Source organism: Phasianus colchicus, chromosome Z, assembly GCF_987193195.1.
Source record: "Phasianus colchicus chromosome Z, bPhaCol1.hap1.1, whole genome shotgun sequence".
Classification (NCBI taxonomy): Eukaryota; Metazoa; Chordata; class Aves; order Galliformes; family Phasianidae; genus Phasianus; species Phasianus colchicus.
This window is the reverse complement of record NC_143476.1, coordinates 69,039,794-69,056,893: the sequence shown is the minus strand read 5'-3', so window position 1 is coordinate 69,056,893 and position 17,100 is coordinate 69,039,794. Positions and strand designations below refer to the sequence as shown.

Here is a 17,100-nt window from a genome sequence, read left to right as displayed (position 1 = left end):
GATACATGCTGAAGCCAGCTCTGGTTGCAGTCAAAACTGCACCTTCCTCATTCCATCAGTTATGCACTTTGCTGATTTCCATCAAAATTCATTCTTCATTAATCTGGGTGACTTACTGTAATACCTTTGATATGGCATAAAGCAACCACAATAGCAATGACATACAGCATTACTTATGAGGGATGCTCCAAAATGTTGGTGGTAGAGTAGTAGAGGTGAATCTTTCTGACAGTATTGCATTATATTTTGTTGCTGTGTGATAGATGACAGCAGAGAGTAACTGCTGCTGGTGGAGGTTTTTACATGTGCAGCATGCATGCACTTCACTGGTGAAAATGCATAGCCAATAGTGGTGACTGCATTGAGAAGTAGTTCTTTGTAGCTAAGAACTTGCACTACCACAGTGTTATCACTATTCCCTTGAGGTCCATGTTGTATTCCACATTACCCACCAAGTACACCCAGGTCCTTGAGCAAAAACAATGCCATGAATGAGTTTGCCTTCGCCTTAGTAAGGAATAACCCAGACTCTTTCCCAGAGCATTTTTATGTGCATTCCAGGAGCTTTCTCCCCTTCTCCAGTTTTAACTGGACAGGGAGACATCCCTTGGCATATCCCCTACTGTTGACTAACCAGGTGGCCTTTCCTAAATGTGTATCACAGTGTTTGGATGTCCCAACTCTCAGCGTAGTTGTTTGATTTTCCTACATGCTGGTGCATGGTACAGGATGTGATATACCCACTCAAAGCAGTGCCTTTTGGCCCTGATGTCTAAGAGTTTCTTTTTGGAAGTGAGTCCTCATGATGGCTGAATTCTTTCAGGGATGCCATGTTGCCCTAAGACTTGCTTTTCAAGGTCCGGAATAGTTTCACATGGTGGCATAGCATACATTTCTAACCCTTCTGTTGTTACTTCTACCTTTGCTGTCTGTATTGTTTTCATCCTAAATTCAAAACACAGCACCATGCCAGCTATTATGGAGCCAGGACACTACCAAATCACCTTACCTTTCCGTGACGCCAAATGCACTGCTGAGTGAGTGGTAAAATGCTTATTTTAGTCACACTTCTATTTTTTTTACCTTTGAGATTCTCTGGCACTTAACAGTAACATCTGTTTTACTATTACCTATCCTTTGACTAAATTGAAGTTAAGGTATATTGATATTTACTAGTCAGACTCTCCTTGCAGTCTCAGTTATTGATAAAACATTCATCGTTCTATTCTAAATTACAATGTAGGACAGAACATAATTAACTACCTATTGCATCATACCCCAAGGGTATCAAAATTTGATCTCTCAATTATTATTTTTCTATAGATGCTAAAAATGAGACAGTTCTGTTTCATATAATTACGTGTTTATTGATGATTGAACAGTAAATAGTTTCTAAATGAATGAATTAATTGTCTATGTTTCATATTTGGGAAAGTTTGAAAGAAGGACATGTGATTTTCTCCATCCATACTTACTGAACAGACTAAACAAATAAATCTTTGGCCAATAGAACAGATACTTAACAACTGACAATCAAACATCACAATTAAGTAGACATAATGTAATTCTATTGGGTTTTTCATATCCAGAATATAAAGAAGTTGAGATACTGCTGCCAATTAAATATCAAACAAGTATTACCTATTTTATAACAATCATAACAATCACTTGTGCTTTCAGAAAATATGAACAATGATTTTATTAATAATTACAATCTCATAAATTGAGGATAATTTTATTGTACACATTTTCTGGCACTTCTCCAAATGGATTTGTATTCTTACTATCATGTGTTTATTATACAAGATAAAATAGGTGTTTCTTAAGTACTCCATTTAACATTTTAATCTTTTTGTAGCTAATATTTATTTTACCAAATTAATATTTCGGTGTAAATATTTCATGTTTTAAATACAGGGATTTTTTTTAATAATGCTTTTTTAATTTGATTAAGGACAAAACAGAAAACATGCAATACTTGAACTACTGTGAGATACTAAGAATATACAGTAATGAAGCTGTAAAGAATAACAGGAGATGGTGGTGTAGGAGAACAGAGTTGTAAGAGAAATAGATCAAAAATCAAAATCTGAATCTGAACTCTGCTTCTCATTGAAAAAAAGGTAGTGTGATAACTACTGAAAATTGGAATTTTAAATTTCATTATTTAATAAAACATTATGGAAATTCCCTAGATTTGCACGTGCATTTTAAAATGTGAGTTCACAACATAGTTGCCTCAGTTTTTTGTTTACAACATAATGCAAAGCAAGATTTTTTTAACATTTAGTTAACACAGAAGAAAATATATACATGTATGTAAGTACACACACTTTTGTAGAGGTATTTTTTAAACAGAGGTTTATTTTTGTAGAATCATAGAATATCCTAAAGGATCAACAAAGATCATCAAGTCCGATTCCTGGTCCCACACAGGACCCTATGTCTCAGAGCATTGCTCAAATGCTTCTTGAATTTGGACAGTCTTGGTGCTGTGCCCACTGCCCTGGGCAGCCCATTCCATGCCCTCCGCCCTCTGGTGCAGCCCCTGTCCCCAGCCCCCAGCTGCCCTCCCCTGGCACAGCTCCATGCCGTTCCCTCGGGCCCTGTCGCTGTCACACAGAGCAGAGCTCAGCGCTGCCCTCCGCTCCCTGTCAGGAGCTGCAGCCGCCATCAGGCCTCCCCTCAGCTCCTCTGCTCTGTGCTCAGCACACCCAGGGACCTCAGCCGCTCCTCACAGTGATAAACAAAGGGGAATGGCTTTAAACTAAAAGTGGGGAGATTTAGTTTAGAAATTAGAAAGAAATTGGTTACTCGCAGGGCAGTGAGGCACTGACACAACCTGCCCAGAGAAGCTGTAGATGCCTCATACCTGGAGGTGTTCAGGACCAGGTTGAATGGGGCCCTGGGCAGCCTGAGCAGGTGGCTGGCAGCCCTGCCCATGCCAGGGGCTTGGACTGGGTGAGCTTTGAGACTGCTTCCAACCCCAGCTATTCTGTGATTCTTCGACTGCACACAATGCTCAAGGTGACAGTGCACCAGAACAGAGCAGAATGGAAGAACCCCTCCCCTTGCCCACTGGTGGTGCTGGTGAAGCTCAGAGGATAGATGGCCCTTTTGGCTGCCAGGACATGTTGCTGACTTGTGTTCAAGTTGCTGTTGACCAAGGTGCCCAAATGCATCAAATATAATCTTAGGTGAGCTTGAAAGTAAGTAGTGAGTAGGCGAGTGTGAGCAAAGAAATTCTTTGGTGCTGCTTAGAGTTTAATTTAATGTAAGTTTAATACTATGTAAAACAGCGGAAAGAATGAACGTGTCAATAAGCAGTTAAAGACATATGTGTAAGGTAAAAATGATCTTCATTTTTTTAACCATACTTCAGATTAGGTAAATGGTGAACACTTAGCCATAAAATAAACAAATTTGGTGGAAACTGAGTGAAGTGACATTTGGGGTTGGTGCATGAATTTGTTGCATTAATGTTGCTATCAATTTCACTTTGATTTTCAGTGACAAGATGCCTAAAAATTTTCCATAACAATGTTTTGTTCATCTCTTCCAATCTGCAGTTAACTCATTCTTGTTGAAGGTCTTCAAAAGCCATTTAAATAATGACAGGATGGGTAGTAACCTAAGTATTACCTAACTATAAGGAATGGTAGGAAGTTAAATTAAAAAATACAGAGCTCTTGTTAACAATCACTTTCATTTAGGATAAAACTTTAGGAGTGTGTCTGTTTCAGTTCACCCTTAAACTGATATTTCTTACATATTAAAAAGAGTGCTTATCTTTCTTCTTTTTCTATGTTCTCATTTTTACCTTAGACTTGTACCTCAGGTGTGTCCAGGCAAAGATCTATGTTTGCTATCCATGTTATCATGTTCAGTAACCCAAAAACTTCAGTCTAAATAACTTCTTCTTGTATTTTGTATCTGTTGATAAGCCTTTTCTTTTTCTGTTTGTTTTTTTTCTGATTCCTGTGATTTTTGAAGTGGAGTGACCAGAAGTTGCCCACAGTAATCAGAGTATAAAGAAATTTAGTTTAATGACATAAATATATTATTTATATATTTTTTTACTTTCCATAGTGTTTTCTGCCTTTCGATTTCTACTGAGCACTGAGTTAGTATCTCCAAAGAGCTATAGAGTTGCTTGTAATCCAGAGATACTCTTCATAGAAAAAGTTTGGACTCTTATCAGTATTTTGTAGGGTTTTTTTTCTGGAGTTCTGATATTAATGTACCAAGGCTGCCTGCATAAACTCTGGCCAATTCTTAAGTGCCACTAATGACTCACTACAACTCTTCAGGCTGTTTTAGTTTACATTCCATTGAATAATTTACTGTCAGCAGTCTTTGTCAGCTTTCTAGGTACTTTTCTCACTTACTTGCAGATCTGTTGAGCAGCATGTCCTCACTGACAGGGCCCTGGGGAACAACCGATGGTTGTAACTGTTTTTCTGTATTTTATATTTTCTAGTCCTTTCTTTTTCAAGGGAATGCCTTCCAGCCTCAAAAAGGATCAAGATTTTGTAAATGTTGCTGAGGGGCTTTTTCAAAAGATTATAGAATAACCATGATGTTCATTACTTTTCACAAATAATTTTCTTTCAAAATGCACATGGTTCAGAATTTGTCTGAGAACAAGTACTGGCAATTTTAACCTGAATTAAGTTTTAACATAGTTTGGTTAGACTAATTCAACCAGGTAAACACAGGAGGTGCTTACTTTTGTATCTTGTCTTTGTACTGACACTCTGACATTGCCACATCAAAGTTAACCTCTTTCCATTTCTAATTCCAGTTACAATCTGTTTGAATATCAACTTGTTTTCTGGCAAATGTAAATAGCCAGAACTGGTGGTTTTAAGCCTCGTATATTGTGTAATGAGCATAGAATGGAATAACAAGAGCTTTTTGAAATGTGCTATTTAGAATAATCTGTAAAACGTTTGTAGATGTTTTTCTCTAATTGCTATAAGTACCTGCTGTAAGTTGTTTTTCTATTTTTTTTAATTACAAAAATATATATATACTTTTTTAAAAAACGATTTATTTATTTTCTTCCAGACAGATAATGGGTTAAAATGGCTGTAGAAACTGCCTTTTTGTACTACAGCTTCAGAAGTGCACTTAATGACTTGCTCAGGGCGTATAGAATAAAACATAAGGCAAAGTAATTTGCCATCCTGTTTGCTTTTGAGAACAATGCAGAGCAGGGCTGAATAATGAAGGTATTATTTTCAGCATTTTTGTTGATTCAAGGTCCCTACTTATGCTATACTGGAAAAGGCAGTGAAGGTCTAGAAGTGTTTTCGTTTCTTGTTTGCTGTTTTGAACTCTGGAAACAATGGCTGCAGGATCATGCACTTGATATTACATGTTTGAAGACAGGCAGTCTTAAGCAGGGAAAAAGAAGTCTGAAAATATTGTGTGATTTTGACCCCAAATGAATCCAGTGACACGGAAACATTGGGTTCATCAGTTCCACATATACTTTTCATTAAAATGGTCTCCACTTAGGGTTCGATTCAAAAAGTCTCTAATTGATATCGATTCTCATTGCACAAAATTGTGTTTAATATATAGTGTATTTATATAGTAGTTTGGTTAAAATGCACAGTCTCACAAGATATTCTGTGTTTTTCAAGTTAAGCTGGTTTAGTTTGTTTATTTGACACTGTAAGACTACTTTGTAAGATTTACGTTTTACAAAGAAGTTTATTAGAAAATAAAAAAAAAACTTCAGGCATAAAACAGTGTACATCTAAATATTTCATTGTGTTTTTAAAGCGTAGTCCTGGATTTGACTTGAAAAATTACATTTCTAGTTCTTGTATTTCATAATAAATACAGTTTTTGAAAGAAGTCTGCTATGTGAGCAAGGCAGTAATAGAGAAGAGATGTTTCTGATGGGCTGCTGCCTAAAGCGGGGTAGTTGGTGTTCTTTTGTAGAATTGTAATTTTTTAACAAGTCTATAATGAAATATTTAAGAAAAATAAATCTAGCATAACTGAAATCTGAAGTTGCCCATATATTCTTATTTAGAGGTATTCTGTCTGTACAGCAGGCAACTTGAACTGCTCCAATACTGGAAAATTTAATGTACCACTCAATTACTATTCTTTAGCCCAATTTAAAGTAATAGATCGGGAGTGAGGTCTTAATGCAGTGTAACCTTTGGAACATTAGAAATAACCTCTTTCCCTTCTGAAATCAGTGTACAGTAATGACATCAGTCTTACTGTAGTGCAGGTGAACATTTTCTGACTGCATTTGAAGTTCTTGTATTTAGCAGTTGTTCAGTACCTTGTTCCTGTCTCCCATGCCATAGGTTCCAAGACCTTTTTAATTTAATCAATCCATTAAAAAGTCTCAATATTTATGTATATCTGTCTATCTCACATACTTGTGTTATAGCACACTCACTACATTATTTTGTAGTTATGTTAACTGCCTTTTCAGAGTTTACATCTGGTGTTTATCTTGAGGGATGCTTTGTTGTTGTTATTGGACTCCTGAGTTATGTCCTTCCATGATGTTACTGCTCCTTCTTTCAGTAGAAGCAGTCCTTTATTTGAACTTTTGGTGGCTTATGTATTTGCAACAATGTGCAGGATAGAGTCAGGTATTTGGGACTGATTTTATTCAAAGCTGTTCTCAATCCTTCTGGAATACTAGAAGGTGTTTAATCACTAGAATTTCTTGTGAACATAATTAGCTTTTCTTAAATATGGTTTACTGGGCCATTTATTGGAGACTGTGGGCCATAGGTTGGAAAATGCTGTTCTGAATCTTGGTAATTTACTTACATTTGTTAAGTTATGAATGTAACTGAAAAGCAGAGTTTCCAAATTTAAAATGCATACAGGATAGAATAACTAGCAGTTGGTTCCCATTGTAATTCTGACATGTAAATGAGTTATGGGCAGGTGCTGAAAAAGTAATTATAACACCAATACAGGATAGAAAGAATTAGTGTTTTAAGAACTGCAGTGCTGAACTTCTCAAACTTGTTCTTTCCAGTTCTCCTAAGGCAGAATTCAAACTAGCTTCAGTGTAAGCTTACTCGAAAAGAACACTGTGTAGTGTAGAGAGTCATAGAAGGTTTTTTACTTCGAAAAAAAAAGTGAAAAAAAATAGCTGAAATTGCAATTGCAATTGGAAGCTTTCCCTTGGCATTTTTTTCTAACCTAAAGTCTGTCATTTTAGAGGATAGAACAGTTGTGTTTTTTCAAAGTGAATCAATAAAGGTTCCGTGTAGAACTTGTGGTGCTTCTACTAACTGTGGTGATCTAAGGGCATGCTTTTTCCTGGATGAATTTTCCCACCTTTGAAAATTCTCTGCGTGCATCGCCATGCCACTTAACTCCTGTGAAACACAGTCAAGTACCTCCAAAAATAAAAGGCGTGTGTGAAGTTTCTGGTCTGAGTGTTTCTACTTAAGGAGACAGATCCTATTCCAAAGTTGAAAAGACTAATTTTGAACTCCTCTCTCTCCAGAATCTGATGCTGAGCTCTCACAGGACATTTGCAATAATATGAATCTTGCTGTCATATGATTTTAAATAAGAATAGAGGAAAAATAACAGTAGTCTTAGATTCCTATGCTTTTGAAGTTGATGGGCAGGAGCTGAGGAAGCTCTGTTTATTGAAAACCATTTCTATATGAATATAGACACAAAAAGCATGGTCTTTAGCATAATCTAATGGCAAGCATTCCCAGCTGAACCTGAAATACTTAGATTTTCTTTCTAATTGCCATTGGCTGGTACTGTGATCATGGGCACTGCTTTTCTGTGTCTCTACTCACACTCCTGATCTGCTTGCCTTGTCAACTGGAGTGTATTTTGAGTCAGAATCTGTATGTCTATGTATGTACACTCAGTGAATACATTGAATGAGATATAATCTGGGTCTGTATTTCTTTCATGACAATTATGTTTAAGCAGTATTTTGTTTAACTTATTACTGAACACAGTGCAAGTAAGCACGTTTTCCTTGTGAATGTGTTAATTTATGATGTGTGATGTTTTCTCAGGTTCCAGTAGCAAGAGCCAGCATCTTGTGGCTCATTGGGGAGTACTGTGAACGGGTTCCAAAGATTGCACCTGATGTTTTGAGAAAGACAGCCAAGAGCTTCATAAATGAAGATGACCTTGTAAAGTTGCAGATCTTAAATTTGGGAGCAAAACTCTATTTAACAAACTCAAAGCAGGTAAGGCTTAAATACACAAGAGAATATATTTACAGTCACAGTAGTTTTTTTGTGCCATCTGGATAGTCCAAGTTTTTTTAGAACTCAGCCTAAACCTAACCAACAGCCCTTGAGTGTGCTGTATCATAAACACAAATGTATTGATGAAATTGCTCTTTTTTTTTTTTTTTTTGTCCCTTTCTTTATTGAGAAGATTTGTGGATATTTTTTAAATTTTGGTAAATAGAAACTATTTATAAATTGTATAATTAACATAAAATTGGAAATTTTCCAGCTGAGATTTGCTGTTTTCTGGATCAAAAAGCAGAATTTTCTGGGGAGGTCGCTCGTTTTGGTTCAGGATATTTAAAAGGAGATGCCAGAAAAAGGCCTCAGTGTCTTTCCATTGGTGCTCATCTTAAAGATAGTGGCTGCTTTTTCTTTTCTCTCTGTTTTTTATTATTTCACTTTTCTTTGTAAGAGAGTGGGTTTTGATCATCTCTGGTGATAAAGATAACCTAAAAATGTCAGATAATACAAAAGGATGAACTTAGATTTCTATAGCTGTGAGAGGGGCTTACTGTTTAATTCATCTCAGTGACCGTACTGTGAACTTCGTCATTCTCTGGCTGTGGAATATAGCATCTTGACACTAATTTTTCACATTCTAATTTTCCTATAAAAGTTTGTGAAATATTTTCCAAATATATAATGAATATATTGTTTGAGATATATGGACTGGACTCCTAGTCCTTTTTGTTTCATAGCAGTTTTGACAGCATAGGATCTTGCATGTCTGCAGCAGTGATGTGTTCCTTGATAGCTATATCTAACTGCAGACTTGATCCATCTGAGACTTTATTCTGTAGGGCATGTGGGAGATGAACTGTCTCGCCTTGCATTCAAATAAGAATGAATGCTTGTCCTTTGCTCAGACAGTCTAAAATGGGTGAGTAACAAAAGGTGACTTCTTTCTGTCAATGCTCTTCTTAATGAAAGTGCTGACTGAGCTAAGTAAAGATTGGTTTGATTATCTTAATTGTCTCTTACTGGGCCATTGCTAGTATTTACTAATTTTTCCAAATGGCCAAAAATCCTTAGGAGATGATGATTTCTGTGATATTCTTTTTCCAAATTCATGTGGTCATAATACATTTTTAAACATTATACGTGAGGCATGTTAATTGATTCAAATATGAAGTTGATTATAAAGTGAATGAATCTGTCTCCTGAGATGCCTGCTAAATGATGAGTATCATGGAAAGGTATTTTCCTCTTTTAAGTTGTGTATTAATAAGCTTTTTTCTTGAGACATCAAGATATTTTTGTACAAAATTCAAAGAGGATAGGTTGATGATCTGGCTTGATTGAAAACTCCTTCCAAACTATAATAGGTGTTCTTGCCTTTAGGAGCCAGCAGCACTTCTCATTTATCTATATCATTGCCAGGAATAAGACTCTTCTCAACTCCCTCATTAAAACATTTCTTTCAGTTCCTAAAACATCCAGCCACTCTTTAACCTAATTTTCGAGCTTTCAGGCAAATCCTGTACACTTGGCTGCTCAGTTGTCTTTCTGTCCCTCTCTCCCCTTGTCCATGTTTTCTCCTGTATCCTACTCCACCATGTAATACTTTTTAATTCTTTGTTAATTTCTTCCAAAGCCAGGGGAGTTGAGGTAGTCTTAAAGATGCAATGTCATTTTACTGAAAAGTACTGTCAGGACAGCAGAAACACAAAAACGAGATGAAAGACAAGCAGGTAAAAAAGCAATGAGTTCTGGAGGGAATATGACTTTGTATTTTCAAATCCTGAGGATATCATATTTGATTTGCTGTTAATTTCCTTAGAGTCCAAACATCTAATGCAGCACATTTTCAGGAATACTTTGAAAATTCAATTTTTAATTTTTTTTTTTTTAATAAGAATTTCCCGTTCTATTTTTTTTAGTTGTGTGATGAGTTTGCAACAGCTGTTTATAATTTAAGGCCTCCAGGTTCAGGGCTATCTGGATAAATACATAATAAGATTTCTTCTGATTGTCCATGTTGTTTAATAAGCTCATTTCCTTCTCTTGTCAATTAGGATCATAAAAATCTTTGTGAATTCAGTAGATAGCTGTGTAAGTGGAGTTCATATGAGGGAAACAAATTATGCAGAAAAACATGGTATCTAATTGCTTGAGCTGTTCTTTGCCTGTAAGAAGAAGAATAAAAGATACTTAGTTGTGTTTCTGTTGTGTAACACGATAGGTGTCATGCTGGATACCCAAGTAATTCTAAATGGATAATTTGTTGAGTGTGATTTATCACAGCATCCTTGTCTTATGTATCAAAGGAGTCAAGTTACTGTGAGGTAATGACAATTAAGAATGGATTGTTTGCTGTTTCTCTCCCATTGTAGAGGCAAAGCCACTGGTGATATTTGCATTAAAATATTTTTCAAGAAGAGCCAAACAGCAAATTGCTGCTAGTCTAAAATATACATTATATTCTTAAATAGAAGCAGTGCTATTGGAAAGTTCTAGAAACATTGTTGAAGGATGGTCTGTTCTATACCTTCTTACTGGCCAAACCAAAATGTACAAATAGTAGTAAATGCTAACAGTGTGGAGATATTATGTCTGTATATAATGAGCATGTGCAGATAACAAGAGGTGGCCATATGGTAATAAATGTATAGAATATTTATGTCAGAGTGCTTTGTTTTATTGAAGTATGAAGGCAGATATGTGCAGATTCTGTCATATTTCTGAAGATTAACTTGCTTGCTGAAACAATTTTCAGCTTTTAGATATTCCTTTGTTGGCAAAACTAAGGAGTGTTCATTAATTTATTTTCTGTTTTTAATTAAAATTAATTGTTTCTATTAGCTACCTCCATGTAGAAAAGCTTCTCTGACTTGTTTGGTTGCACTGCCATAAAAAAAATTTAGTGTTCTGTTGCTGTTTTCATTAAAGCTATTTATGATACCTGCAAGGAGAATTCTTGCAGTATGGAGCATTCAACCATATGTATTTGTATAGAAAAATATGGAAGAGGTGTTTTAGTGAAGAGTAAGAAAGAAAGGATCATGGAAATGATTCCATTAAAGAGAATGCCATCTTTCAATATCATGTTGTATCAGGGCTGCTCCAAAAACAGTGCCTCCTATTTTATCATATTGGCCTGTAATGTCATAGGCAGATGGTGGTGGTATGGATGTAGAGGTTTAACTTTATCACCATTACATTTTCTTGCCATGTGACTGTTGGCAGCAGAGGGGCGTCTGACATGGAAGTGTGTATGGAGCAAAGGTGTGGCATTGAATTCCATATGGAAATAATGGTAGCTATTGATGTTCATTGGCACTTCCTGAACATTTATGGAGACCGAGCAGTGGATGTGAGCACAGTGAGGTGGTGGGTTGTGTGTTTCAGCAGTGGTGCAGATGGCTACAAGGCTCTTGTTCATTGCAGCTGTAAATGCATAACTAATGATGGGGACTCTGTTTAAAAAGAGTGTTTGGTAGCTGAAAATTTGCTCCATCAAATAGTGCTATTGTGCTCTTAGTATCTGTTGTACTTTCCATGGAAATAAATAGGAGACATTACTTTTGGAGCAACCTACATGTATGTTTAAAAATAAAAAAAAAGTTTTGGTTAATGTGTATGTCACTTACAGGAATTAACTAGTATGCTGAAAAAGTCTTTGTAGATATGTAGAATGCTCTAACTTGCATCCTCCAGAGGGATTTTTTCCTAACAAATTGTACATCACAAAATGTAATGCTTTTTTTTTGCATATTCCTCCCCTCATGCAATTAAAAGTGCTACTCTGATAACAGTTGCCTGATAAACAAAATATATATGCAAGCTAGTTTCTTTGCATAAAGAATGTAAATACCTCTTGTCAATGTCTTAACCTTATGTTACCCACCTACTCTTAGTTGTTATACTAAAAATTAACTTTGTTGTCATGATAAATTAATTTTGCTCTTTTTACTGTTTCCTTCTGTATGAGCAAAGTTGCATAATTCTTTCAAATGCATTTGATCATTGCAGTTCTGTTCAATGTTATTGCTCTGCTCACCCTACAGTATTTCTAAGGGAGAGTCTTCCTGTGTGTGTGTGTGTGTTTAAATTTATTTGTATTATTAAAATTATTTAATACGTGTTAATCTTCTCAGACATCAAATTAAGAAATCCTATTATCCTGTAAAAAGCATGATAATACAAGTTGTTCTCTTACATAAATAAATAAATGACCGATATTACTGGAGGCTTTAAGCTTCAAGAAAAAAATGGAAGAAGTCTTTTATCCTGGTTTTTAGAGGGCATCAGCAGCTTGCTTTTATGAAAAAGTAACAGCTAAATGCACTGCAAATAATTTGCAGTAATCCAGTTCAGTGATTCATGTGTCTGCTTTAATGGGTCATAATTCAGGATAAAGTAACTGAGTGCAGTCAGAGTGCAGACACTGCTTATGCCAGGGACTGTATCTCTTCATAAAACACACCTCAGCAGAAGCAGTTTGCCAGCCCCCTAATACCCTCTGATGTTTTGATGTCCTGCATATTTTTCCGATTAAGTTTTGAGTGCCATGTTTTTAGTTGTATTTCCACATTCATTATCCTCACGTAGATCCTTCAGCGGGTTTGCCATATATGATTATTTTTTTAATGATGCCTTTCTTTCCACTTCAGCAGTTTAATAATCTAGCACATGGCTGCTTCTCAGTACTCAGCATTCACCTCCCCAATACAGAAGAGGACATGTGCTTTGGCTTCAGAATTCCATTTGCAGCTTTAGAAATGCATATTCCCTGTGGAACAACATTTGTTTGACATAACCATTCATTTTTATTACCTCTTTAAATATGTTTATCCAGAGTTATCAATAATCATAAATAACTTGTATTCTGTTCTTGTCCTGTTTTTTTCCACAGACAAAATTGCTTACCCAGTATGTATTAAATCTCGGCAAGTATGATCAAAGCTACGACATCAGAGACCGTACAAGATTTATTAGGCAGCTTATTGTTCCGAATGAGAAGAGTGGAGCTTTAAGCAAATATGCCAAAAAAATATTTCTGGCACAGAAACCTGCTCCATTGCTCGAGTCTCCCTTTAAAGGTATTACTGCCAAAATCATTTGGTAAATGTTCATTGTGTAAAGGAATGTGACAGCCTATTCTATTCCAAATATACTCACAAATTGCGTCACTTAGCGAACACAAATGATTAATATGCAAGGATACTCACTTACTTGCTTTTCAGCAAACAAGGTTTACGTGTTGCACACACATTACATTTGCCTGATGACAAACCCTGGCAAAACTGTTTGTGTGGATTTTAAATTTGGCTTAATAGCAGAAAGTGTGTATTTTGAGGAAAAATATTCTTCCATTTAGGAAAATGTCTTTTGTCTTTTATCTAGACTTTAATAGAAGGTTGTTAATGCACTGTAAACCTATTATGAATCTGAAATAAATTGAATCTCTGTAGATTAGCTTTTTATTGTTTTTCTCCAAAGTGACAGTTTTCCCAGTGCATTTTAATCTTTTAAGAAGTAAGAACCATTGTCTTCTCAAATGAAAAGGTTATTAGGTTATTTGAATTAAAAATGCTCTGTTACTGTGATGATTTGCAATTTTAATTTTCATACTTATATATGTTGTAAAGCTCTAAAAGGAGCTCCATTTTGAAGAAAAACTATTAAGATTCTGGATGTGTTTGTGCCAAGACATGTATATGGATTGTTTAACTGTGCTGTCATTCTTAATATTCACAGTAAAGTAATTTTTAGAGAAGCTACATTTCAGAGCAACACCTCTAAACACACTGACTGATTAGCTTTTTTATTGACCATTATGGGGGAGATTATTGTAATCTATGGACTGAAATCAGTTTTTTGACCTATGAAGAGCTTCCTAGTTTATATTTATTCCATGACATTTGAGGTAATATAATAGCAATTACCTTTAGCCCTGATTAAGATTGCTCTTTGTGGTAAGCTCATGTTGTTTGTATATTTTCCACTCCCCCATTTTTTAATAGATCGGGATCATTTCCAGCTTGGTACCTTGTCTCACACGCTGAACAGCCGAGCCACTGGCTACCTGGAGCTGTCTGACTGGCCAGAGGTGGCACCTGACCCTGCCGTGCGAAATGTCGAAGTGGCCGAATCGGTATGTTGGCATTGTTAAAAGTAACTTTGCCAAAGGCATAAAACAGTACCGAGTATTATCTGGAAATATAAATAGTTAAATAATATATTTATGCTGTACTGAAAATTTTTTATGCGTCTGATGATCTGTGTGGCATGTTTTAGCTCAGAAATTGAAAATTCTTTAAAATTGCACCATGCTCACTGTTTATTTTTAATGAGAGAAGTGGATCAACTGTAGGCCACCTTACTTCACTTGAAGACTAAATTAACTTTCTTTCCTTCCATCTCACTTTTATTTTGTATCTCTTGTATTCACTGTGCTGCAGTATTAACAGTTTATTACTGCTAATGATGAATGTTGCTGGAATATCAAAGTAGTAGGTCAGTAGAGGTTTTTCAGTGTACAAATCCAAGTCATAGCAGAAAAAAAAATGGTAGAATAAACAAAAGGGCAGCATCAGGGTAAGAAATTATGTATATTTTGAAGTGTAAAATTTGGAATAGAGCAAGGTTTACATTTCAGGCAATCTGAATAAAATTTGGAAAGTTTCTAAAAAGAAAATGTCATCTACTAGTGCACTAGTTACTTGTTGACATTACTCAGCTAGTGATGTACTACTGATACCATTTCATTATGGAACTCGAAACTAGCAGGCAGAATCAAGTTCTGCTACCAGAGTTTTGATTTATGCATCAGATACTGGAGTACTAATAAATGTTAGTGAAAGCTATTGTACGGTAATAGGAATTGAGGTGTATTGAAATACACCTGGTGATGCTCCCAGAGATAAGCTCTTTTAGCATGTCCACATGGAAAAGCATGTGGTCTTTGTCATTAGCCAACTCCCACACTAAATTGCACTTGAATTTGTCTATAAAATGTCAGGAATGAAATGAGTGGAGAAAATTCTAAAAAATGGATCTGTTTTGCAGAGGTTAGTAAACAATGAAGTGGTACAGCAAGCATTTCTCCTTAGTACTTCAGTAATAATTGTTTACCTTCTTCTATACATTTCAGGAAAAGAGATATTTGTTTACAAACTTCTGAAAGCTTTTATGAGGAGAGTTTGACTGCAGTCATCTCAGAGAGTTTTATTATAAATGATAAAGTTGGCATGAAAGAGTGTGTGGAGGTGCCTTTATCCATAAAAATAAAAGCCTTGCATGAAATTGATCAAATGGAGTAACACCTGTTTACAACACAACAGAAAACATCTTCTGACTACTTAAACCTCAAAATAAACGTGAAAATCCTTTTTCCAAGGCTTTTTTTGCAAATATTTTCTTTGGAGAATACCACTTTAGTGACTTTGTGATTGCTCTAATACTTCATGTGACTATACAAAATAAGTGAGTGAAATTGAGTTAAAAAGCTGTCGCTGATGCAGACCTGTATCAGTGGTTGCCTGTCTATTTGTTTTTTCCCTGGCTAGAATTTTCCTTCAGCTGCCCAGCATTTTAGGGAATATGAATTAAAAAAAAAAGTCTGGCCAAAGTAGTGTTTTGTTCTGGTGTCCTCTTGTTGATAAGAATTACTTTTATTTGGAGAATACCAAAGGAAGTGAAATACAGTTGTCATCTAGCTACTGCTTGGTGGGTCTGAGTCTGTTTTCCTCTTAAAACTAGGGATGATAAAGATTGTATTTGTTCTTCATTCTAGTATTAGGGTAAACTGAACTGGAACCAAAAATAAAACTCTTAACACTACAGAATCTTTTGGCATAGCAATTTATTTATGGTTACCAGTGCTTTTAATCTCCCTTAGTAAATCTTTTTCTAGTCTCTCATAGGCATATCTCACCTTTTGCAAGTATATTCAGAACTTTTAGTGCTCCTAATTGTTTAAAAGAAGAGAAGCTTAATCATCACTCTTGACTTGCTTAGAGGATTTATTTAGAAACTGCCTAATACCACTACTGCAGGTATTTTTCTTTGACATGTTATATGTATATTTTTGTATTGCTAGTTCTAAAAGTAAACCTAAATTGAAATTTATTTACAGTCAAAGGAATGGACTGCAGTTCTCAAGAAGACACAGAAACCTACTGAAAAGTTCTACTCTGAATCGGAAGAGGAGGAGGAGGACTCTGCCAGTACAAGTGCATCAGGTAGGTATTTGGAAACACACTTTCATCTCTGCTTCCTGGATAACTTTATGCTCAGAACTGGTCACTACATAAAAAGAATCAAGGGGAAAAAAAAACGAAACACTTCCAGAGGTATGTAAAAATCAGAAAATTGAGGGGAAAAAGGATTACATTTACAACAGTGTAGTGATAACAACTAATTGTATGGATATGGCTTGTGTGTTCATTAAATAACGTTGCTTTGCTTCCAAGGTAAAAAAAAAAAAAAAAGGCTTGTATGCTATTTTCATCTCACTTTAAAACTAGCAAGAGTAATGAGAATTTGTAGCTTTAATGTTTTGTCAGAAAAATGCCCAAAGCCTTAGTTGATGAGAGCCATAATTCTTGAATGTTTTTTGGCAGTTGTTACTGATAAAGTACTATTGTGCTACTATGTTGGTAAATGGTAAAACTTTTTTTAACTGTAGTATTTCATGGTTTTTATTCAGTAAATTGTTACTGTTTTACTCTGAAGTTCAGCATTCCTGTTTCTATTTATTACAGCTGAGGTGATGATGGAGGAGATAACTGATGGGTGCCTTTCAAATGAGCTAAGGATTTTTTGAATAGTCACTTGCTCAATATGAGGTAGACAATTCCCCAAGAGTTCAGTAGATGCTAATATAGTT

The 17,100-nt window shown here is 35.5% G+C and overlaps 1 protein-coding gene across 5 annotated transcripts in view; it reads left to right on the top strand.

Moving 5' to 3' along the window:
• Nucleotides 1-17,100, top strand: part of AP3B1 (adaptor related protein complex 3 subunit beta 1) — a 158,001-nt gene that overhangs the window by 80,707 nt on the left and 60,194 nt on the right. For all 5 annotated transcript variants that reach the window (XR_016462209.1, XM_090132254.1, XM_090132253.1 and 2 more), the window contains exons 15-18: nt 8,043-8,219; nt 13,123-13,309; nt 14,234-14,364; nt 16,348-16,453. Coding sequence is in view for 4 of the 5 variants with exons in the window: in XM_090132254.1 (XP_089988380.1) it covers nt 8,043-8,219; nt 13,123-13,309; nt 14,234-14,364; nt 16,348-16,453 (601 nt within the window). In the remaining variant the exon portion in view is untranslated. The remainder of the gene's footprint in view (nt 1-8,042; nt 8,220-13,122; nt 13,310-14,233; nt 14,365-16,347; nt 16,454-17,100) is intronic.